The sequence below is a fragment of the Leuciscus leuciscus genome (genome assembly GCF_965113295.1).
Source record: "Leuciscus leuciscus genome assembly, chromosome: 19".
Taxonomy (NCBI): Eukaryota; Metazoa; Chordata; class Actinopteri; order Cypriniformes; family Leuciscidae; genus Leuciscus; species Leuciscus leuciscus.
In genome coordinates, this window is record NC_138743.1 from 33630790 (window position 1) to 33654209 (window position 23420).

At 37.0% G+C, this 23420-nt stretch overlaps 1 protein-coding gene and 1 long non-coding RNA gene across 10 annotated transcripts in view; one reads left to right on the forward strand and one right to left on the reverse strand.

Moving 5' to 3' along the window:
- Positions 1–770: 770 nt before the first annotated feature.
- Positions 771–23420, forward strand: part of scml4 (Scm polycomb group protein like 4) — a 36557-nt gene continuing 13907 nt past the window's right edge. Inside the window, exons 1-5 of one of the 9 annotated variants that reach the window (XM_082147944.1) lie at positions 771–1343; positions 8305–8530; positions 16936–17162; positions 17380–17547; positions 19263–19389. In XM_082147944.1, the coding sequence (XP_082004070.1) occupies positions 8329–8530; positions 16936–17162; positions 17380–17547; positions 19263–19389 (724 nt within the window). In that variant the 5' untranslated portion in view covers positions 771–1343; positions 8305–8328. Of the gene's footprint in view, positions 1344–8304; positions 8531–10740; positions 12075–14119; positions 14456–16480; positions 16618–16935; positions 17163–17379; positions 17548–19262; positions 19390–23420 lie in introns of those variants that run through there. The other 8 variants (XM_082147943.1, XM_082147945.1, XM_082147948.1 and 5 more) reach the window with 8 other exon arrangements.
- The window catches only part of LOC309482597, an 88904-nt gene continuing 69596 nt past the window's right edge, over positions 4113–23420 (reverse strand). Inside the window, exon 2 of the long non-coding RNA XR_014200333.1 lies at positions 4113–6036. This is a non-coding gene — a long non-coding RNA (uncharacterized lncRNA). The remainder of the gene's footprint in view (positions 6037–23420) is intronic.

The following is a 23420-nucleotide window of genomic DNA, read 5'->3' on the forward strand; positions in this document are numbered from 1 at the left end:
TATAATAGATAGACAATAACTATATTCGTGCCATATTTAAACGGATTTCCGTATAATATCGTCTCTGTGAGTCGCTTATGCTCATAAATGTGCCGTATTTTCCTCATATTTACCTCGTAACACTCTGACTGTCATGCTTTCGGTGTATTTCTGCAGTGCGAAACCAACATCAGATATCGTCCCATGACCTTGAGTGGCTTCCCGAACAGGTTGCGATACATATTCAACACCCACAAATCCAATATGATTTTTTTCTCTCCCCCCTCTTCTGATTTTGAATAGCTTTGAGAAGGCTAAATGACCACAAAGAACAGTGACATACATTTTCAAAACAAAAAATAAATAAACAAATAAATAAAGACGAATATAGGCTAATCAACTCAATGCACGAAACAACAATAAATTAAACGCATTTTTTTTTTATTCTGTGCAAGAATAATAATAATAATAAAAAAACACCAAATCATTTGAGTTCTTAAACATAGGCCTACTATTAATGATTTTATAGCTGAATGCGAGCAGAATGGGTTGTAAGACTAAATTGAGCTTACTGTAATATGAAATTAAATTTGCAGTGAACTTATTTTAAACAAGCTATTTATGTAGGCCTATTTAAAAAAACACGAAACTGATACATTTATTTATAGTGAGCTTTTAGGACAGTTGATGCAACACATTTTAATAAAATGACACCGATTCTGCTGTATTTTCTTCCTTATGAGTCAGTTGACAATTTAAAATCAACTGTTAAAAAAAATCTAAAGTTCATAAACGTTGAACACTGATTTATCAGCGAAAATAACCGGATCGGAAACACTGTTTAAATTAGCTCACAATCCTCCACGGAATTTCACAAACAGGCTTCAAGTGAGTTCAAGTGGGTTTGTTCCAAAACCCAAGAACCGAAGAGAGATTTCCAGCTCCATCCACACACACACACACACACACACACACACACACACACACAGTATTTATGCAATAGATTTTGGGATACAGTCGGATATCCTGTGTGGGTGTTTTACTCTACATCGTTTTGCATACCTAGGCGAAATATATATAAACGTTTCACCATACGCCCCCGTGCCTAGCCATTTAATTAGATCCCCGGGGTGCGGATCAGTTTGGCACCGTGTCTGCGTGCAAGCGAAACCGGCTGGTTTTGTGTTTTGTGTTTTGCTCCCGGATCCCTGGCCGCGGTCCTCGCGCGAATCCACTCCTGCACCGGCGGCACGGGGAGAAAATCGAGCCCGCAGTCCAGCTGCTGCTGTCGGGGTGAAGTGTTCTGCACGACTCGGACTGACTGACGACCATCCAAGCGTTGCGTCCGCCGCCGACAAGCAGAGGTAAATCATCTCGGCATTCGCTGCTTTTTCCAACTGGATCTTTGCGGTTGTCAGCGTCATTCGAGACGGCAAGTTCATCGATGCAAATATGAAATGGTCACTGCGATGCCGTCCGACTGGTGATTAATTAACATTATAGAGTGTATAATAATTGTGATAACTTACTGTTCATTGCATATCTGTCTGTTTATAAGAGTATCTTGAGATAAGATTGCACTTAATATTGATATCGCTGAGACGCTACAAAACAGATTGTGAATGTTTGCAACTTTGAATCTGCAGCAAAGCTAATTAATTCATTTCATTCTAATAATACTAAGAAATATCATATAAAATGTTAAATATTATATATTTTTTTATCTGAAGATCAGTTTTAATTACACCCACAGGAAAGAGAAGTCAAAGATGAGGTGTTTATCCTATACAGCAATGAGATTAAATGGAGAAAAGTGTTTAATTCTCCTGAAAATGACCCCAGCAATCTCACATGCCAAGAGTTTCAGAAGAGATCTCAGCAATGTCTCGCACTGTGCTCGGAACTGGCAAGATACCAAACACTGCAATCAAAAGCCAGAGATTTTTGATATGAACTCAAAAGATTTCTCATCAAATTATCTGAGCCATGTATGAATCCTCATTAAATGTGTGATTAGGAAACTTCTGAGGCGAAGTTGATACTTTGAAACATTACGGAGATCTCCGTTTTCTAAGTCTCCTGATTTATGAAAGAGGAACCTCTGGGTAAAAAAAACATTTCCTCTGGGAAGGGTTGTTTATGTGTTTTACTCCGCTGGGACAACCTATCTGCCCCACCTGTGCTGGCTCTTGTTTTCCTGGCAATTTCCCTAAAGTACTAAAGGCCTGCATCTCAGCCTGGTGGGATTTGTGAATAAGAAAGCTGAATATAGTTTGCTTTATTAGTAAACTATACATTTTGCAAGAAAAAATTTGGTTTAGTGTATTGTCAGAGAAGCCATTTGTGGGCTATACTTTCTTATTCTTCTGGACTTTAATGGCATGAAACTCTGTAGTCATGATTTTTAGCAGTCATCATTTTGGGATAATTATTAATCCCCCAGTAATGTTTTTGGAAAAAAAGCAACTTCAGGGATTAAGCACGTCTGAAATGTCTTCTGTGGAAGGTCGCTCACCCACACACACACATAGACAATGCAGTGGTGTGTGTATTAACAGACCCTCAGGCACTGTGTCAGAGTGAATAAGTGGATACACACATTCTTTATTATTGAACCAAATAAGCCCCTAGAGATGGACTGTGTGAAAGTGTGTTTGGTTACAAGGTTAGAAAAACACGCTGGCGTCACAGAGAACTTCTGGGTCATGCACAAACAGCCCTGCCCTTTTACAGTTTATGGTATGTTCATGTGAGGAAATACCACTGCATGATAGATAAATAATTTTCTGTTGACCCTGCGTTCAGGCATCAGAGATATCAGCAGGATATTGTAGACCACACGGTACTTTAAAATTCACCCTGGTTCCTGGTCTGAAAATGGACCTAAAATAAGACTTGATTGTGGAGTAATTGGCCCTAAAAGTGGCTAATCTTTGTGTGTGTGTGTGTCATAGACAGAGACATAGTACCTTTCCAAGTGCCGATATGAGCTCGGCAATCTTCTGAAGTGATTCTTGAGAGTATGATTACGATTGAGATTCAGCTGGGTGAAATTTGAGATCAACCTGAAGGTCATTTAGATGATCCTCGCCACGAACTCCCCTATTTTTATGTGTTTACAAGACCTTCCCCACATCACTTGACAATTCACTATTACCATTGTTAGACCCTCCCCGTTTCTGATTGCACTGTTACCTCTATTATATGTGGCTTTCTTCTAAATCCATGCCTTTTGCCCCATGATTCAACCCCCTAGTTTTAACTGAGATATTCAAATATTTCTCCTATTCTGGTAACACATACATTAAAGCTGAAAGAAAGTGAATATTTCTTACTGAATGTAGTCCAGTCTTCTTGTTTTGATGACTCAGCCTAGCAGAGTATCAATGATAGTCCGAGCTCCGCACTCCTCACGGTCAAGAGGAAGGGTTAGTTCAGTTTTTTAAGGTTGTGTTTGGTGTGTGTTAAATTCATCATAAGATCTCACTCTATAGAATTTTTTGCATTTCAAATAGTTTTGAATTTTGATTGGTTTTTGAATGCACTCTGTTTGTTTATGTTATGCATGTTGAGATTACACAACCACTCAAAAGTAAGAGGGTTTAATGTTTTTTGAAGAAGTCTCCGGCTCACCAAGGCTGCATTTATTTGATAAAAAATACAGTAAAAACAGTAATATTGTGAAATATTATTACGATTTAGAATAACTGTTTTCTGTTTTAAAATATTTTAAAATGCAATTTATTCCTGCTATGGCAAAGCTGAATTTTCAGCAGCCATTACTTCAGTCTTCAGTGTCACATGATCCTTCAGAAATCATTCCAATATGCTGATTTGCTGCTCAAGAAACATTTCTTATTATTATTATCACAGCTGAAAACAGTTGTGCTGCTTAATATTTTTGTGAAAAGTTTTTTTTCAGGATTCTTTAATGAATATAAAGTTCAAAAGAACAGCATTTATTTGAATTTTCATTGTCACTTTTGGTCAATTAATGCATTAATGCTTAAAAAAAAAGCATACTGACCCCAAACTTTTAAACAATAGCGTATATCAAGTGATTAGTGTATTATAATTCTATTCTGAATAGTATTTTCATGCTATGGCCGATATTATAATTCTATTATTTAAAAAATAAAAAATAAATAAATATAAATAAATAAATACTATACGTGAACTTAAGCATCACCACATGATAATTTACAGTATGAAAAAATGCATGTTAATTTTGAGATTTGATCAAGATTACATTTAACAGTGTTGATATTTAATTATTAGTGTTTTTTTTTTTTAAATGAACATTAAGTGGGGATTAGATGATGGCAAAGGTAATCTAAATGTAGAAATAGGGGAATTAAGCATAAAAATGAACAATTAAAAAAACTCCTATTATCAGCCAATATTGTGTATCCCAACATGTAATCTCAACCTAACGTGACCCCTGAATGTAAATTAAAACTGCTTTTTTTATGCCACTTTTTATGATTTTAAACATATTTCTTACATTTTTTAACAAGTAAAAAATTACTGAGTGCACATTTAGACACTTTAACATTTCAGAAGGATGTGTGTGTGTGTGTGGGGTGAATGTGAATCAAGAGTCACTATTTATACTGGGCACAAGTGAATTTTAATGTTTATATACTGAATGTGTCTGTGTCTCTGATTCTGTCGGTTGCTGCTAAAGTAATTTCTCAAGGGGAGACTAAGCCTCTCTCAGCCTACAGAGCACAAGGGCAAATACGAATAAATATGATAAAATATGGATGAATGCTAATAAAGCACTGGCCAAATGTGGCCCTCGCTAAAAGGATTATCTGGAAGGGCAGACATTATTACGGGGGGCAGCTGCCGGTCTGCCTTAAGAGCAAAGCATGCAAACTTCTGCATCCAGATTTATCCATTATTTAATGACTAAAAGGGATGAGGGTTCAGGTTAGAATTTTTTTTTTTTTTTTTTTTTTTTGTGGTAGTGAAACCTAGCTCTCTTTTGCACTGATTTGTTGTGCTGAAGGCTAAGGAGGTATCGAATGTAATCTGACTCTCAGGGTGTTATATGACTGAGTTTCATTACTCTCATTAAACTGAATGGTTCATTTTTAGTGATTACTTCAGCCCGCCTGGTAAACTCACTTACATCACCCATCGGTCACTGTTTACAACCCTTTGTTACACTGGTGTTTCCCTGGAGTTAGCTCACTAACATAATATTCAAAGACCAACCACATTGATTTGGTTGTTAAATTAAAATGATGAATGGAGTGGCCAAAAAAATGAAACAAATTGTAGGACTATTTTTCTGTGCGCTCCATACACTGTTATGCACAATTTAAACATCCAATACAGTGTAATATTCTATCAAAGGCTGCAATCCGTGCCTTAATACCTTTCAAATTTAGCAGTGATTTAACTTTTTTTCCCATTAAGATGCACACTCTAAATATCAAATGTTTCCCTTATAGCAGAAAAATTTGGACAAGTGAAAATATGATTAAAACATTACGAGTTAGCTATGGAAAAGGGTAAATTAACCCAATACCGTTCGCAAATACATGTATCGAAAAAGCCACCAAGGGTACTAACCAGTAAAATATGAATTTACGAAAACTAGGTTGGTGGTTGGTTCAATGTTTGACAGAAAAACCTGATGTGCCATGAGTTTGAATGCTTTACATGCTTAGATTTCCTCTTAAGACTGTAAAGAAATGGCTCAAAGGATGCTTGAATTAGAAATTAAACGGGTGGTTGATTATGATTTCACTTTTCTAACTTTAGTTAGTGTGTAATGTTGCTGTTTGAGCATAAACAACATCTGCAAAGTTACAACGCTCAAAGTTCAAAGCAAAGGGAGATATTTGCTTTTAAAGAAATCGCTTTTTAAGGACTACAACAAACGGCTGGTAGAGACTATACCACATTCCTCCCGGGTTAGTGACATCACCAACCCTAGAATTTACATAAACCCCGCCCCCAGAACATGATTTATAGATTATCATGACAGAATATGCTAATCAATGACTAGAAGATAACTACACATAAGTTGCATAAATTCATCAACTAACCATTCAGAAATGTTGTCTACATGTTGTCTCTTCTTCTTGAGTCTCTCCATCTTTCTGACTTCGGTTTGAACATAAAAGGTTAAAAGTTTTTGACATTTTCAGTGCATGTCTGTGTGAGGTAAAAGGACACAAGCTGTTGTAGCTCCGCCCCCTGCGCCGGGAGCAGCAGCTCATTTGCATTTAAAGGAACAGACACAAAAACTGCATTTTTGCTCACCCTCAATAAGTGACAACTTTGACATGCTATATAAAAATATCTGTGGGGTATTTTGAGCTAAAACTTCACATACACACTCTGGGGACATCAGAGACTTGTTTTACATCTTGTGAAAAGGGCATTATACCAGCCCTTTAAAAGACAGGAAGAAGGAGAGGAAGGGACTTTTACTTTTTTTTGTCTTGTGTGCTGAAAATTAATCCTCTCCTCCAGTCCAATTTTTCCTAACAATAGCTCTACTGTTTGGGACAGTGGGCTAATTTGCATCTCATTTTTATTATGATTACTTTTCTTTTGGTCACTAGAAGTCATTGCCTTTTTTTTTTCTTTTTTTTTTTTAACCCAAATTCAACATCTGATTTTAATGATGCACATTTTGTTTTGATGCTGAGAGGGATGGAAATGGTTTACTTGTGGTTATAAGGACTGGAATCTGAGCACTGAAAGTAGTTTTTTTTTAAGAAAAAAGTAATTCTGGTGGTGATTCTGATTAAAGGGATTTGTCCTCCAAAAAATGAAAATTCTGTCATCATTTAGGGTAGGGTAAACCCTATGTTGTGAGGGCCAAATGTCCCCACAAAGATAGTAATACCAATTTTTTTTGACCTTGTGGGGACTTATTTCGGTCCCCATGAGAAAAACTGCTTATAAATCAGACTAAGTGATGTTTTTTTTTTGTGCAAATGTACTCACAAAAGTTTTCTGTGAGGGTTGTGTTTAGAGGTAGGTTTAGGGTTAGGGAATAGAATATTCAGTTTGTACAGTATAAAAATCAATATGTCTATGGAAGGTGCCCATAAAGCATGCATGGAAAGAAACCCAATGTGTGTGTGTGTGTGTGTGTGTGTGTGTGTGTGTGTGTCTGTGTGTGTGTGTCTGTGTGTGTGTGTCTGTGTGTGTGTTTGAGTGAGATGACCTGACCACTTCGGGTCATCTTTACTTTGAAGATGTATTGCATCACCACTCTGTGGAATAACAAACATGCCCACCAGTGGGTGGGTCAGAAATGGCTGCCAAGATATATTCCTTTGCCAAAAAAAGCACTTGGTCTGATTTTTTTTAATTTTTTTTATTGCACTGACAAATATGCCTAGTAGGAACTTCTAACACAATGACTCCTTCAATACCTTGTCAATAAAAACCTCCCTTGCACTTTAAGAGGTATTTGAATGTGCTTTTATGTGTGTAACTGGTATTCTGTAGTATTAAAAGCTGCGCGAATTTGTTATCAAAGTCCAAGTGTGCCTCAGATATGGACTTTTGCTAGCCATTGTTAACTTCTATTCAGTCCACTATCCAACTCGTAGCTGTTTTTTTCCATTTAATGTGTCTGTTGAAGCTTGATGTTGCCCAAAAGCTTCTTGGATCACCTTGATGCAAATGCTTTTTCTGCTTGTGTGCATTTTCTTCCAAGCTAATGAGGCCTGTTTACTCCCAGATCAAAACTGAAGAAGCACAACACTATATTCGTATCAAAAGCAAAGCGCAAAGGCACTCCTTAAATGTAAAATATAAATTCATACAATATATAACACACCCAAAAATGTTTGGGTAAAAACATGTTTTGGGGTTTTTTTTTTTTTAAATGTGGTTGATTCGATATCGATTCTCAAAAGCCACGAAAATCGAATCGATCCCCAGCCCTAATATATAGTATGCATTTATAATTCCTTGTATAAATGCATGCACATTAAACACTTTTACATTTAGTCAAGAATTACTTTGCTCTGCTTATTGGACATTTTTTTTTAAATAAAATAAGAATGTATTATTTAGATTCCAAATATTCAAAGATTTGTGAATATAGACCTTTAAATTCCCATTGTGTTAATATAATACATTTTATAAAGGATGGTGAGAATGAGATGCCAATGGCATAGTCTCCTCAGAGAGCGATGGAAAAGCTGTTTAACATTTATTGGTCATTTTGTTCACATTAGATGTTAGGCTACTTGTTACCGTAAAAGAAACAGTAAAGATGTCGCTGAGAACGATTCGATGCACTCTAGTCTAATGTCCTCAATGATGTGTGTTTGTGTCTCCCAGTGTAATGTTTTGGTCGCTGTGGGAATGAGACTGCGTGGCAGGGATTTGGAGGATTCCACTGTCTCCTGGATACCAAGTGTCCTGGGTGTGCAGAGCGTCAGGCTCCGCCTTCGCCTTGATCGCCGTGACGACAGGGGGAGGGGCCTTTGGCAACTGGTTGACCTGGGAGAGGAAGTGCAGAGTGGGCAGCGGATACGTGATAGGACACCTCCTACTTGTTCACAAAGTAAGACATTCATTCATTCATGATAACTTACAGTTCAATGGCAGAATTCACAAAAATATATAATCCATTGATCCTGAATTGCCAAATTGTTTGAAATGACAAGAATATTATAAAGTGCATGGCTTGGAGTTATACTAGCACTCTGCTGACTTTAGTTGTAAAGATCCCTCTTGATGTTGTTTCCTCACATCCTGTTCATGAATGAAAAAGGTCAGTTCTTCATTGTATAAAATGCTATACATGCATACAGAGACCTGTTTGTGCAATACTCAGGGTTTTACCATCATTAATAGGGATTTAGATGGTTCGCCAGCTGGTGAAAAGGACCGCAAAGATATGAGAGAAGAATAATTGGGCACAAGAGGGAAAAATACAATATTAGAGAGGATAAGACAGACAGAAAGGCTGGAAGAGCGAGAAGATCCTCCGTTCATTACATCGGACCCTGGGATTCTGCGCTGCTTGACTCCAGAAAGATTAATGCAGATTAATGTGTCATTCTTAATTATTGCAGTCCCGGTTCTCACGCTGTGTGAAGAAAGACATATGTTCCTTCGCTTTTTCTAATGCTTTGTTGTTTTTTCGGGTAGAATACAGTATTACTTGTCTAACACACACACTAATTTTTGGTGTTATTTTCTTACATTTCGATCACATGGTCTTCAGTATCAGGTTGCCCCTTGTCTGTTGCTATGGCAACTTGCCATGAATGAAGTAAATAACTTTTTGCCATTAGAGGGGTAACACATTCATTTATTTTTTTTCTTTCTTCACAAAACCCCTCCTCTATGCTAGGCGTTGGCTGGAGGACTTGGCAAACAATGGTTGATTTTCTATTGTTATTTTGGTTTGAGTTAGTAGGTGTGTGTGTGTGTGTGTGTGTGTATACTGCATGTTTTGTGCATGTGTGTGTAATCAGTGGGAATGTTTTAGGTATGATTTCCAGTCAGTGGCTGCATGTGACTCTGAATCCAGACATTGATGATCGATCTCTGATTGGTTCACCTAGAGCTTTTGTTCCAGTCAAAGCTGCAATTTGTTGACATTTTGTGAACATTATAAAATACTGTGACAAAATAGTGTCAATAAAATAATATGAAAATAGTGATAATAATGATGCTCTGGTTCATTTTTAGCATAGTTCTCTGACATCATGCATGCCACATTTGTCATGGAGAATTAAAAAATTAAAATCCCAAACCTTTTAGACTAAGGTTATTGTAGCATGCTTCAGGCTTTTGTCCAGCTTCCTCTCCTTCTCCTCCATTTACATAGACACATACATGAACACACTCACACAGTAGTAGTCCCTCATCTGCAGTGTTAATGGGTTTGAGATGATTGAGTTGCCACTAAAGATGAATCCATGACTTTAATTAACTTTTGATTTATTGGCTTCTGTATTCCAGGCATAATTAGAAATTAAATATAGTGATCCGCTGGATGGGTGAATGGCGCCCAGCTCCGCGTCAAGGCTGTGAAATGGGCTGTCTAAATGTATTTCACAGAGTGTCCAATGAGACAGCCGTGAATGTGTCCTTTTCTGAATTTTATATTTCACTGGTTTTCAATAGATGGGTTTCGGTAATATGGCAAATATTTGGAATTTGGAATTTTGGGGGGAATTTATTACGTTTTGGCCGTTCATGTACATGATAATGGTATTTTGGGGCCCTGAAAATGCAAAGTTTTGAAAATGGGTTTCAAAGTGCAGGTTTTTGAAACCGATACCTTTTATCATCTCTGTGTAAACCAAAATTTTTTTTGAAAACAGTGATGTCATGAGCATGCATCAGGTGCGTAGTGTTTCTTTACAAAGTGACGTCGCCAACTACTGGGGCTGCTGTCTCTTTAAGAGCGCATGCACAGACTCAACATACTGACACACATCCAGTTTCTTTCTCAACTGTTCACTTATGACATAACCAAGAGAATACTTGCCGATATGGTTATTTTGACATCATTTTGTGTATGTGTCCGACACAAGCGCAACCTCTCTCTCTCTCTCTCTCTCTCTCTCTCTCTCTCTCTCTCTCTCTCTCTCTTCGGGTGTACTAGGCTAACAGATAACCGCACGTGAGTCCCAATTTTCACCTTTTCTTCTGCGTTTAAAATTGTTTGAATGTGTAAATTGGCAAGACAAGCACGATAAACTTTCACTCTATGATGGTTAAACTGATCCGTGAATCACATGCGTGCCGAACCGTGGGGCCTGGTCCGTACGGTAGTTTTGATGTTGGGTCAGTCACCATTTGGTTCTAGTGTTAAATGGCTCCTAAATCAAAACTAGTCGAACCAATGCTGGGATTTGTATAGAGGCTTTGGTTTTTCTGAATAATTTGTGGCAGACTAGCTGGGTTTCTAGCACAGTTTTCACAAGTTTGCTCATTGTTTTTAGTTTGCTTCCTCTTGGTGGCCAGTACGACGGCTCCCCAGAAACCACTGTCTTTCAGCCATGGGAGCGGATGTGATTTCTGTGATAGCAGCTAGTGCTCTGACTGCCAGCAAGAGTCTTTACAAGTCCCTTTAAATAACCTTTCTGTCTGTCTTTCTTTCTTTCTTCGCTATTATCTTTGCATTGGCAAGTGCTGTTGTCATAGCAACCCACATAGGTTATTGATCTCGCTGATGACCCATTTGATTTTGTGTACATCTATTGTAGTTTGAACTTTGCTGGTGCTGCTGTTTCTGTTCACGGGTTCATCCATTTGGTGTGTTCAAAGCATGCGGCTCTTTGTTGTAAAGGGCTTGTAAAAAAAGAAGAAAAGAAAAACATTATTTTTTTTCATTCTACTGAAAATGATGACATGGTGATGCTGAACTTTAATCATTTTATTCCAGTTCAGTTTGTTGGTGTGTATGAAGACGTGTGTGTGTGTGTGTGTGTGTGTGTGTGTGTGTGTGTGTGGTGGGACTTGAAAGACAATTGGCTTGACCTTCTGTTGACCTGGAAGCAGTTTATCACATGCAAGTTTCCAAGTGGGAGGTCAAGGACAGGTCTGTCTGATAGACGGCGTGTGAAGAAGTCCCAGTTGTGTGTTTGCTGTGTGTGTTTGTGTGATCGGAAACAAGTGTACTTTCATAGTGCCTGTAGACTTTACCGTATAGAAGCAAAGTGCTGAGATAGAAGGGGCCAAAATGTAATTTATTGCCTCACTGCCCAATGGTTTAACCTTTTCATATAAAGACTTTTCCTGAATCTTATTTCACTGTCCAGCTTACATAGTGCTTAATCTTTCGCCTGTGTATTTAACAACATTCTCCTGCACAGAGCAAGTCAGCAGATACGTGACTACGCTGTCTGTACACTCGCCAGCATGTGATAGTGTGAGTGTGTGTGTGTGTGTGTGTGTGTGTGTGTGTGTGTGGTACATGAGCCAGACCCCCACCCACCCTCCCCACCTCCGACTTAGGGAGTGCTACACATTCCCGGCGTTCTTCTGAGGGGGGTCGGAAGGGAAGGAGGAAGCTTCGTCCAGCTCTGTACAGTGCTAGGACTCAGAGTGTTGAGATTATCCTGTAGTTCCAATCATAACTTCTTCAGGTATCAGGTTTCAGTTTCACTGCACCTCGTGAAATCATCTGCTTAGGTCTGGTCTGATGCATGGTTAATGAAGCTATACCTTTTCAATGACCTATATTGACAAGTGACTATAGCACCATCACTGATGAGTGAATGTTACGGCAAGTATAAACTCATAAGTCTCATAAGGGCTGAGAGCTCAGAAGCTCAGTGATGTGCTGTTGGTTCAGTGTTTGTGTTGTTGATAAGGTCAATTTAGTCTTTCCTCTGGTTTGCCTTTAATATATTGTAGCCTATATGGGTTTTCTGAAGTGTAGTTTTTAATTTGCTCTTTTTCTTGGAGTGTGTGTATTGTGCTGTTTGTGTTTTTTACACACTTATATGTAACATTTGTGATTCATTTTTATAGTAGTCTAATTAAAAAATGCCTCTAATTAAATGATTCATAATGAAGTACCTGAATTTTAGTAAAAGAGGTTATATATAGTCCTCCAAGCTTTAATAAGGGTATTTAAAACTATGCAGCTTGAATTCCTTTGTATAAGATTATTAATTAACCTAAAAGGGACTTGAACATTCAAGAGCTGGAGATTAATATACAGTACTGGTTAAAAGTTTGGAAACATTACTATTTTTTTATGTTTTTAAAATAAGTCTCGTATGCTCAAGCCTGCATTTATTTGATCGAAAATACAGATTTATTTTTTTAATTTAAAAAAAAATATTATTACAGTTTAAAATAATGGTTTTCTATTTGAATATTATACTTTAAGATATAATTTATTTCTGTGATGCAAAGCTGCATTTTCATCAACCATTACTTCAGTCTTCAGTGTCACATGATCCTTCAGAAATCATTCTAATATGCTGATTTGATACTCAGTTATTATCATTATTATTAGTAAAAAATGTTAATGTTTCCAAACTTTTGACCAGTACTGTATATTTGTTTATTTATTGTTAGTTTACCCCTAAAATGCAAACAATTATTTTGCATCATGAGTTCATAACTGTCAATATCAGTAAATAATATAATGCCACCCTATTTAAGCTATTAAAAATTGTCTGCAAAATGAAATAATAATAATAATAACAGAACAGTTTTAAATAAAAGATTAATTAGCCTACAAAATATCATTTCACCCATATATTGTTTTTTTGTTTTTTTTACATATTGCTTTGTTAAATATGATAAAATGTTCTCAATTAATAGCTAATTCAATCTTTTTACTTCTTTTTTTAACAGTATTTTAGATTAGTTGCATGTGTTTGTTTTATCTTTTAAAATATAATATACTAGCCTACATATAAGGTAATCTACAGTTAACCAATGAAATGTAGGCTAGTACGAACATTTTTACATTTTCAGTCTATTAAAACAACTACAAGTTCTTTACAGTGTTATTATGTCCGCAGAATTGTTTATATTATTTAAGCATAGAGAAAAAAAAAAACTTGAAATCAGTTTTCTGTCCAAATTATGTGAGAACGCATATATATGTAAGTGCTTATATAAGTGCCATCTGAAATTTTCTTCTAGAATGATCATTTTTATAAAGCTTGCATATTTAAGTTAAGTAATTTCACTTAAATTACAATTAATAGGTAATTTGCATTGCCATTTAAGTGAAATTATTGAACTTAAATATACAAGCTTGATAAAAATGACTATTTTAGAAGAAAATTTCAGATGGCACTTAGAGGCTTTTGCATCTGAACTCTTCAATCTAATCTACTCAATCTAATCTATATATAATCTAATCTAATCTATATATATGTTTAGATTAGATTATATATATATATATATTTAGATTAGATTATATATAGATTAGATTAATCTCACTATACTTCCAATTTGTTCTAGTTTAGATTTAAACATACAGTGAGAATCTGCAAATTCAGTTTTACGCATTTAAAATTGCCCTGAATATTTATACTATTAAGTTGTTGTAAAACAACTCGCCAGCTCTTTAAAATCATCTAGTTATTTATTAATGATGTATTATATTAATTAGTACGTGTGTAATGAATCTTTTTATTTTCTTTCTTTTTTTTTGTAAGCTGTAAGCTGGTTACATCATTAATAATAATTTTTTTTTAATCAGCTAACAAAATTCGGTCCATTAGCTCTTGGCAGTGGGGATTGCGTTTTGGGAGTCTTGGCTGTGGTGTAAATTATTCCGCAGGCTCCGCATCAGCATATGACTATGGCAAAGGGAGGATGTTAGGCGCCCAGTTGCCATGACGACAGAAATGGGACGAGGTAGCGACTGCGGAGCGCGCGGTGGTATCGAGAGCGCGCGGGGGTTTCAGAAGCGGCCGGTCTCGTCTGTGGAAGCGCGCTTGATACACGCTATTCTTGACATTGCTGATAACGAATCCGCTCCAGAGCTGAGTGGTCGGTGAGTGTTCATACATTCAAAAATGCGTTTGCGTGCCGCTGATTTCGCGGTGAGATTAGGAAATAAGGAAGGAAGACCTCGCGCAATGCAACACGGCTCGTAAACATGAACACGCGCATGAGGAACGGTGCTCTATTTTTGACGCTCTATTTTTAATGGCGCGCGCTCTCTCTGCTTTCTGAACGGTTTACTGTGCACCGGTTCATAAATTCATCGGAATTAGAATGGATTTATGCATCTGTAGGAAACCACAATGCTCGAGACATAGATTAATGTAATTACGCATGGCCTGTCTGATGCATGGGAGAGAGAGAGAGAGAGAGAGAGAGCAGGTGAGCGGAAATAATCTGATGTTTAGAAAGTGGCTAGGAAAATAACTTTGAATCAGGGTCATCCCTATTTATCTTGCAGACAAATAATAGTTATTAAAATGACCCATTTCTTTATATTTCGGCATAATATGTCACATGACATGTTACCTGATGCTTTGGGCAAATAACTTATTCTTATATTCACTATTCCTCATTTAGTCTTATGAATATTTATCTGGAAAAGCAGATGCAGATTCATGTCTTTCTTATTATCTCTGCTTTAACAGCCGAGCTTCAAACTGTCTATTGTCTGTGCACACTACACACACATTGCAAAGCATATTTATTACACCCCTTTAAAAAAAAAAAAAAACCTGAATTTGAAAGTAGTGTGTTTTGTGTATTTTTATTAAAGAAGATTATAATGTAGCATGATGGATATAAAATAAAGTAAAATTACCAATAATTGATTAACCTGATTTATTTTTTATTTTTATTATCATTATTTGAATTGTAGTTATGAGATTAAATGTGTCTTACTAGTTTCTTTTTCCAGGAAATCCATAATTAAATCATAATAATTCATTTCACCTCAAAAGGTCCAGGTCCTACAGAGTTCCAGGGAATACTTAGTTAAAAAGGTTGGATGAGAGCAGGGGAAGCCGTCTGTCAGGGCTGATCTTGAGGCCAGGCGCCACAGCTGGAGGGGGAGGGGATGAGAGTGAATGAGGGCTGGGGGAGGGGGACTGACTGAGAGAGAGAGAGAGAGAGTTGGAAGAGCTGAGGATAGTGAAGATGCTTTTATGTGGCACAGTGTCTGTTTCTTCCACCCTCTGCACAGTGTAAGCCACCTCACAGCTTTTGTTCTTCATATATTTCCAGCCCAGTTTCTTGAGAATTTCATATCTGTTTGGTTTGAGCATGTTTTTCCGCTATTTATCCAATGAATATAAAAGTTCCTTTGTGTAATTATGGTCAGAACGTGTGTATAAATATATATTTATTTATACTAGTGATGTTTCCAGGAACAGCAGCTTTGCAGGTTGAACTACAAGTTGCAGTGTTTAGGCCGTGGTCATGTGTTTGAGTTAAACTTCTAGCGTTGTTAGTTTTGCTTTCTCAAACTCAATGTGTTAAAGCATTGACTGTCATTTGAATGCAAACAAACTGTTTTGGTTTTGGTTGGTTTGATGTTTATTTTCTGTGAATTGAGTTAAATGGAAATTGCAGGGTTATCATGGTCATTGAAAACCTGTAATATCAGGGAATCTTAAAATTGTGATTTCTAGACATGAAAAGATATTTTGAAGAATGTCGGTAACCAGGCAGTCGATGGACCCCATTGGCTTACATAGTAGGATGAGGTCCATCCACCGACATTCTTCAAAATATCTTCTTTAGTGTTCAGCAGAAGAAAGAAATAGGCTACATACAGGTTTGAAACAACTTGAGGGCGAGTAAATGATGACAGAATTTTCATTTTGAAGTGAACTAATCCTTTAAGGTTAGGTTAAGGTGTAGGCTCAGGGTTAGTACCTATTTATTAACCAGTTATTATAATAAAGTATATAGTATGTACATGCGGAACAGGACTGTAAAATAAAATACTGCCATTTTCTTTTCTTTTACTATTTTTGATTTATTGATGTCTATTCTTTTAACATTTTCATCAGCTAAAATTGCTATATTATATTATTTTATTTTTTTCTTTCAGATTACTAAAATTATCCAGTAATCACGAATGACTGACGAATGAAAAGTCATGGAAATTCATTGGTCAAAAGGTCTGGGAGCCCAAAATTTCTTACTGACTACACATATTTGTGTGTGTGTGTGTGCTTGTTGTAGTTGGTGAGTGAGTTGGAGAGTTACAAGATGAATTGATTGGTTGGGAATTACAAAAAGTTGTGGTTTGTGTCTTTTGTTGCTGTTTATAACTTTGAATTATCCAATGAAACCCAAACCAGAAAGTTCACATAGTAGACATGTGTACTCCTTATACAATTTAAAGTATTTTTTAAAAGGAAAAATCTCCATCACATTATGCAGTCGAAACAGTACACATATCAATATGTTTACATTTCAATCAAGAAAAAATATTCAGCATACAGTATTAAAAATGTAAATGCAGTTGAACATTCTGACATTGACATTGTGGTGTTCTCTCAGGTCTGATGAGTATTCCTGCTGCTGCATCAGTTCAGTCAGGAGGTGGAGAGATGCAATCACCTGGGGCCATTAGCCCTTCATTCCTCCCGCCCCCAAGTGGAAAAGTTCCAGGTCGCAAGAGGGGTCGCCCACCCCTGAAGAGGCACCCGGAATATCAGAGTCGCTATCCAGAATCCCTCCCACCCATTAAAGTGCCTAAGAAAAGAGGAAGGAAGCCTGGCTTTAAGGTCAGTAAACATCAGAGTGTTTGTGTGTAGATTTAAATATGAGTATGTATTTGTAGGCCACAAAGATAAGGCCTTTCCGTAGTTCAAAAGTGTCTGCCAATTGCATAAATGTCATCAAAGTGGTGCATTTAAATACATACTGGTGCGTGTGTAACGCTTATTGTATAATTATTTAGCTAGAGGAGCAGAGTAATGTCTTGTGTGTGTTTGTATATAGGTAGGCCCATCTGATGTTGACTGTGAGAGAAGGAGGGGACAAGGTGGTTGTTCTTTGACTGATGTATCTGCAGTCTGCTGCTGCGGAGTTATTTTTAGCCGTGTGCCTGAGCACAGGCCTCATAATGTCTCTGCTGCTGATTTAAAGAGCTACACACACTACCACAATGTGTGTGCATGTTAGGAGATTTGCAGTAAACATCCTTGCAAGACCTTTAAATAAAAAAGACATTTTCTACCGGATGTACACTGATGAGATGAGCCAAAACATTATGACCACCTGCCTAATATGCTGTTGGTCTTCTGTGTGCGGCCGAAACAGCGCCGACCCGCCGAGGCATTGACCCCTGAAGTTGTCCTGTGGCAGGGCTGGACTGGGGCTAAAATTCGTCCCTGGACAAATCCAGCCCATCTGGTTCCCCCGGGAATGTTTTGCTGAATGAATACAGTAAAACAGCACAGAAACAAATAATAATAGATATTATAGATTTATTATACAATGCAGTTAGCAAACGTAAAGGTGCTGTAGGACAGTGGTTCTCAATTCCAGTCCTCGGGACCCACTGCTCTGCACATTTTGTATGTCTCCCTTATTTAACACACCTGAACCAGATCATCAGCTCGTTAGGAGAGACTCCATGAACTGATTTGAGTGTGTCAGATAAGAGAGACATACAAAATGTGCAGAGCAGTGGGTCCCGAGGACTGGAGTTGAGAACCACTGCTGTAGGACATCCTGGGAAAATGCTAACTTTAGCCTGATAGCACTAAAAGGGTACGTCCCACCCTCCCTGCAAATCGCCGTCCAAAGCCACGCCTCCTGAAAGCATGAACGCGCGCAGCCAAGAAGACCGGAGACAACGTTACTGTAATACCCATATCATGTGTCATTCACCGGTGAGAGAACTTTACAGTACAGTTAGTAACATTTACACGACAATACCAAACGCAAACAAATTCTTAAAAACAGAATTAGATGCAGCATATTTTCGTTTTGTTTAGCTAGCAAAACTTGTCAGTGTGTAATAATATTTCTTGCATGACAGGGTTTCCACAATGAGAGTCTGTTTGGCTCTGAGTAAGATAGATAGATAGATCGTAGATCCTTTGCCAGTGCCACTTGTTGTCGGTTCAGAAGGAAAGTTAGGCCATTCTCGCTCTATCTGCGCAGCGTACGTGAACACGCAGATGACTTATGTCTGCGTGAACAGCCTGCGCAGTGCTACGCAAACACACACCGACCGACAGGGAACACATGCTATAGGATCGTTCGGACCGAACGCAACGATTGAACATTTTATGGTCCTACGCCTTCCACAGACGACATATATTTAGACCGCTTAACAGAGTGATTGCTATCAAGATATGAGAAGACTTTCAACCAGCATAACAAAAAAAAAATTCACCTATGGCACCTTTTAATATTGCATTTTTGTCACAAAGAAATGCACTTGACAGTAAAGCATTGATTTTGAGCTAGGATGCAGGAAAGTAAATTTACAGCTATTAAATTCTGTCATCATTCGGCCCTCGTAAAAGTCGCGTAGATCTTTATTCCTGCCCATTTCTCCTGCATCCGATCCAACACATCGATTATTAGAACTGATTGTTTGCTTGCCATCTAATCTATCCAGACCTTAATAAGTGGACCTGTTAGGAGATGATCAACGATATTCACTTGTGACTGATCATAATGTTTTGGCTCATCAGTGTATATCAGATATAGTTTGTTATTGTAATTGTTAGTTTACTTTATTGTATTTGTAGTTGTAATAAAACAATATAAAATATGACATGGCATAAATATATAATTTTTTGAATATCTTAATATATTTGTATTAATCAATTATATAATAATAATAATAATACTTTTTTTTTTTTCAGCTGAAGTCTCGCTTGATGACGCCCCTGGCTATCTCTCCTCCCAGCAGCACCCCAGAGCCAGACATGAGCTCAATCCCCCAGGACGCTGCTACTATCCCCCACTCAGCCACCCCACAGGTCCTCACAGGTAACGGACACACACATCCGTAGACTGAAGTAGTCTGAAGTGTTGCCATGCCAATCCCAGAAACTAGTAACCGGGTCTAACTATTAAGGGAATAATAAAATGTGAGCATTAGAGGCATCACTGTCCTCAGAGGAGTCACATTATGACTCTCTGCCGTCTCATTCTTTTTTTAGTGGCCAGTAGGGACTGTAACTCTACCCGGAATTATGATAACTGTTATTTTTTTAATCAAAATGATATGATGGGATGTGTCTCAGGGGTGAGAGAAGACCACCAACACTGTCTTTATAACAAGACTAGATATTTTTCCTCATCTTATTTAAAGTGATAGTTTAAAAAAAGAAAGAAAATTCTGTCATCATTTTCTCTCCATCAAGTTGTTCCAATCCGAACCTATATAAATGTATTTCTTCTGCTGAACACAAAAGATATTTTGAAGAATGTGGTTAACAAACAGTTGATGGACCCCATTGACTTCCATAGTATGGAGGAAAAAAAAGGAAGTCAATGTGGTCCATCAGCTGTTTGTTAACCATATTCTTCAAAATATTTTCTTTTGTGTTCAACAGAAGAAACTCATACATATTTTGGACAACTATAGGGTGAGTAATCTATTGACTAACTAATTTGGGGGAACTATCCAAATAGACATCATCTGTTCCAGTGGAAAATTCTGAAAATGTTTTGCCTGTTTGGTTTCATTTGTACTCATTCTCCGTCCTTTTCTTATCCTATAATAAGTTCTTTAAAATTCAATACTCCTATTGTTTTTGAAAGAAGCTACATTTATTAGATTCAAAACAATACAGTAATATTGTGAAATATTATTACAATTTAAAATAATTGTTTTTTAAAATTATTTAAACGTAAATAATAATACGTTTTATTATTAAACGTATTTTAAAAATGTGATTTATTCCTGTGACGGCAGAGCTTAAAGGGATTGTTCACCCAAAAATTAAAATTAACCCATGATTTACTCACCCTGAAGCCATCCTAGGTGTATATGACATTCTTCCTTCAGACGAATACAATCAGAGTTATTGAGTACTGGCTCTTCCAAGCTTTATAATGGGAGTGAATGGGTGTATGTCTTTGGAAGTCCATCAAAGTACATCCATTCATGATAAAAGTGCTTGTGTAAGAAAAATATCCATATTTGAAACTTTATCAACTAATATAACTAGCTTCCGGCAGACGGCCGTACGCATCGATTTACGCCAAAAGAGTAACCCTTGAACTTGACGCACAGCTTAATGACGGACGCGGTTGCCCAGCCCTGTTTGTTTGACCCACGAGAGGCGTCAAAGCTTACGCTACTCCTACATCCTACGTCATACATCGTCAAGTGTTACTCTTTTGGCGTAAGTCGACTTGCGTTGGCCGTCTGCCGGAAGCTAGCTATTTTAGTTGATAAAGTTTTAAAAATGGATATTTTTCTTAGAAGAACGCATCGCTTCACTTCAGAAGGCCTTTATTAACCCCCCTGGGCCGCGTGGAGCACTTTAATCAGGGATGGATGCGCTTTGATGGACTTCCAAAGACATAAACCCATTCACTCCCATTATAAAGCTTTGAAGAGCCAGGACAATTTTTAATATAACTTCGATTGTATTCGTCTGAAAGAAGAATGTCTTATACACCTAAGATGACTTCAGGGTGAGTAAATCATGGGCTAATTTACCGTATTTTCCGCACTATAAGGCGCACTTAAAAGCCTTTAATTTTTTCAAAAAACGACAGTGCGCCTTATAATCCGGAGCGCCTTATATATGGATCTGGCGCCTTATATTAATGTCTGTAAAACAACCGCTGACTTAAACCTTTTGTTTATACTTTCGCCTGGCACCGGAGCGCGAGCCTCCGCTGACCGCGCGCGCACCTCCCCAAACAGACGAGGCATTTATACTTGACGCAACTGTTTTGTTTTAGACTGAACACCAGACCATACAACTGATTTAGACGCGCAAACTGGGTGCCGGTGTGATGAGATGTACTAATATCCGTCTGCTCGGGCGGAGGCGCGCGCGCTGTCACAATGACGTCATTTTGCCGCGCGCGCGCCTCCGCATCCGAAGATGCACGACTTTGAGCCGAATCTGCCCGAGCAGACGGATATTAGTTTTTTATTACCTTCGCGCTCATGCGGACGCGTCGAGTATAAACAAGGTTTTACAGCTCAGCCACTTGTTTTTTTCATATTTTTTTGCAAGTGGTAGATCTTGGTTTACATTTGGACTTTGGATGTGATCTTAGGCTTGAAAAGGTTGGTGACCACTGCATAACGCAAACCCAGTCAAACGTTTGACTGCAGTATCTTCTATTCTATGCGCCTTATAATCCGGTGCGCCCTATATATGAAAACAGTTCTAAAATAGGCCATTCATTGAAGGTGCGCCTTATAATCCGGTGCGCCTTATAGTGCGGAAAATACGGTAAATTTTTGGGTGAACTATCCCTTTAATATGCTATAATATGCTGATTTCGTGCTCAAGCATTTCTTATCAGTATTAATGTTGAAAACAGCTGTTTAATATTTTTGTGAAAATTGTGATCGAATTTTTTTTTTTTTTTTTTTTTTTTTTAATGAATAGAAAGTTCAAAAGAACAGCATTTATTTGGAATAGAAATATTTTGTAACAATCTAAAAATCAAATTAAGCATGCAAACATTGTTGTGTCATTTGTGATAAGACTTAAATAATAGATCTGTCAATCCTAAACTCAGTATGTGTGAATGTAGCCAGTAAAGATTTCATACGGCACAGACACACTTAATCTTTGGGGTCAGGACCCTTCAGTCCACACGGGCTGCCCATCCAGTTCGGCAATAACATCCATGACTAGAAGGAAAGGGAACGGAGAGAGAAGAGTAGTTACATCTCTTATTTTAAAGGTTAATAGGTGTGAAAGTCTCAAGGGACATTATTGAGGAACCTGACTGCTCTAGCCTTAGAGGCATTATCATCCAATTTATCTCTTCATTACAATGGAGAGATCAGTTCTGTTCTGCTATATTGCCTTTCTAAGGCGAGACACTACTGGTGAATAGGGTAACATTTTTAAATAATAGATATCACCATGAAATCATTCCTCAGCTGATTACTTACACAAGTATATACAGTACCAGTCAAAAGTTTGGAAACGTTACTATTTTTAATGTTTTTGAAAGAAGTCTCTTATGCTCATCAAGCCTGCAGTTAAAAAAAACAAAAACAAAAAAAAAAACAGTAATATTATGAAATATTATTACAATTTAAAATAATGGTTCTCTTTTTTAATATACTTTAAAATGTAATTTATTTTTGTGATGCAAAGCTGAATTTTCATCAGCAAGTACTCCAGTCTTTGGTGTCTTATGATCCTTCAGAAATCATTCTAATATGATGATTTATGATCAATGTTGGAAACAGTTGTGCTGCTTAATATTTTTTTTATAACCTGAGATACTTTTTTCAGGATTATTTGATGAATAAAAAGTTAAAAAGAACTGTATTTATTTAGAATAGAAATCTTTTGTAACTATATACACTTTTTTTTTTAAAAGAAATTAGTACTTTAATTCAACAAGGATGCGTTAAATTGATAAAAGGTGATGGTAACGATTTATATTGTTAGAAATGTTTTTATTTTGAATAAATGCTGTTTTAATGAATAAATGCTGTTAACGTTTTACTCATCAATGAATCCTGAAAAAAGTATTCCAAAAAAATATATTAAACAGCACAACTGTTTCCATCATTGATAATAACTGAGTATCAAATCATCATATTAGAATGATTTCTGAAGGATCATAAGACACCAAAGACTGGAGTACTTGCTGATGAAAATTCAGCTTTGCATCACAAAAATAAATTACATTTTAAAATATATAAAAAAAGAGAACCATTATTTTAAATTGTAATAATATTTCATAATATTACTGTTTTTTGTTTTGTTTTGTTTTTTACTGCAGGCTTGATGAGCATAAGAGACTTCTTTCAAAAACATTAAAAATAGTAACGTTTCCAAACTTTTGACTGATACTGTATA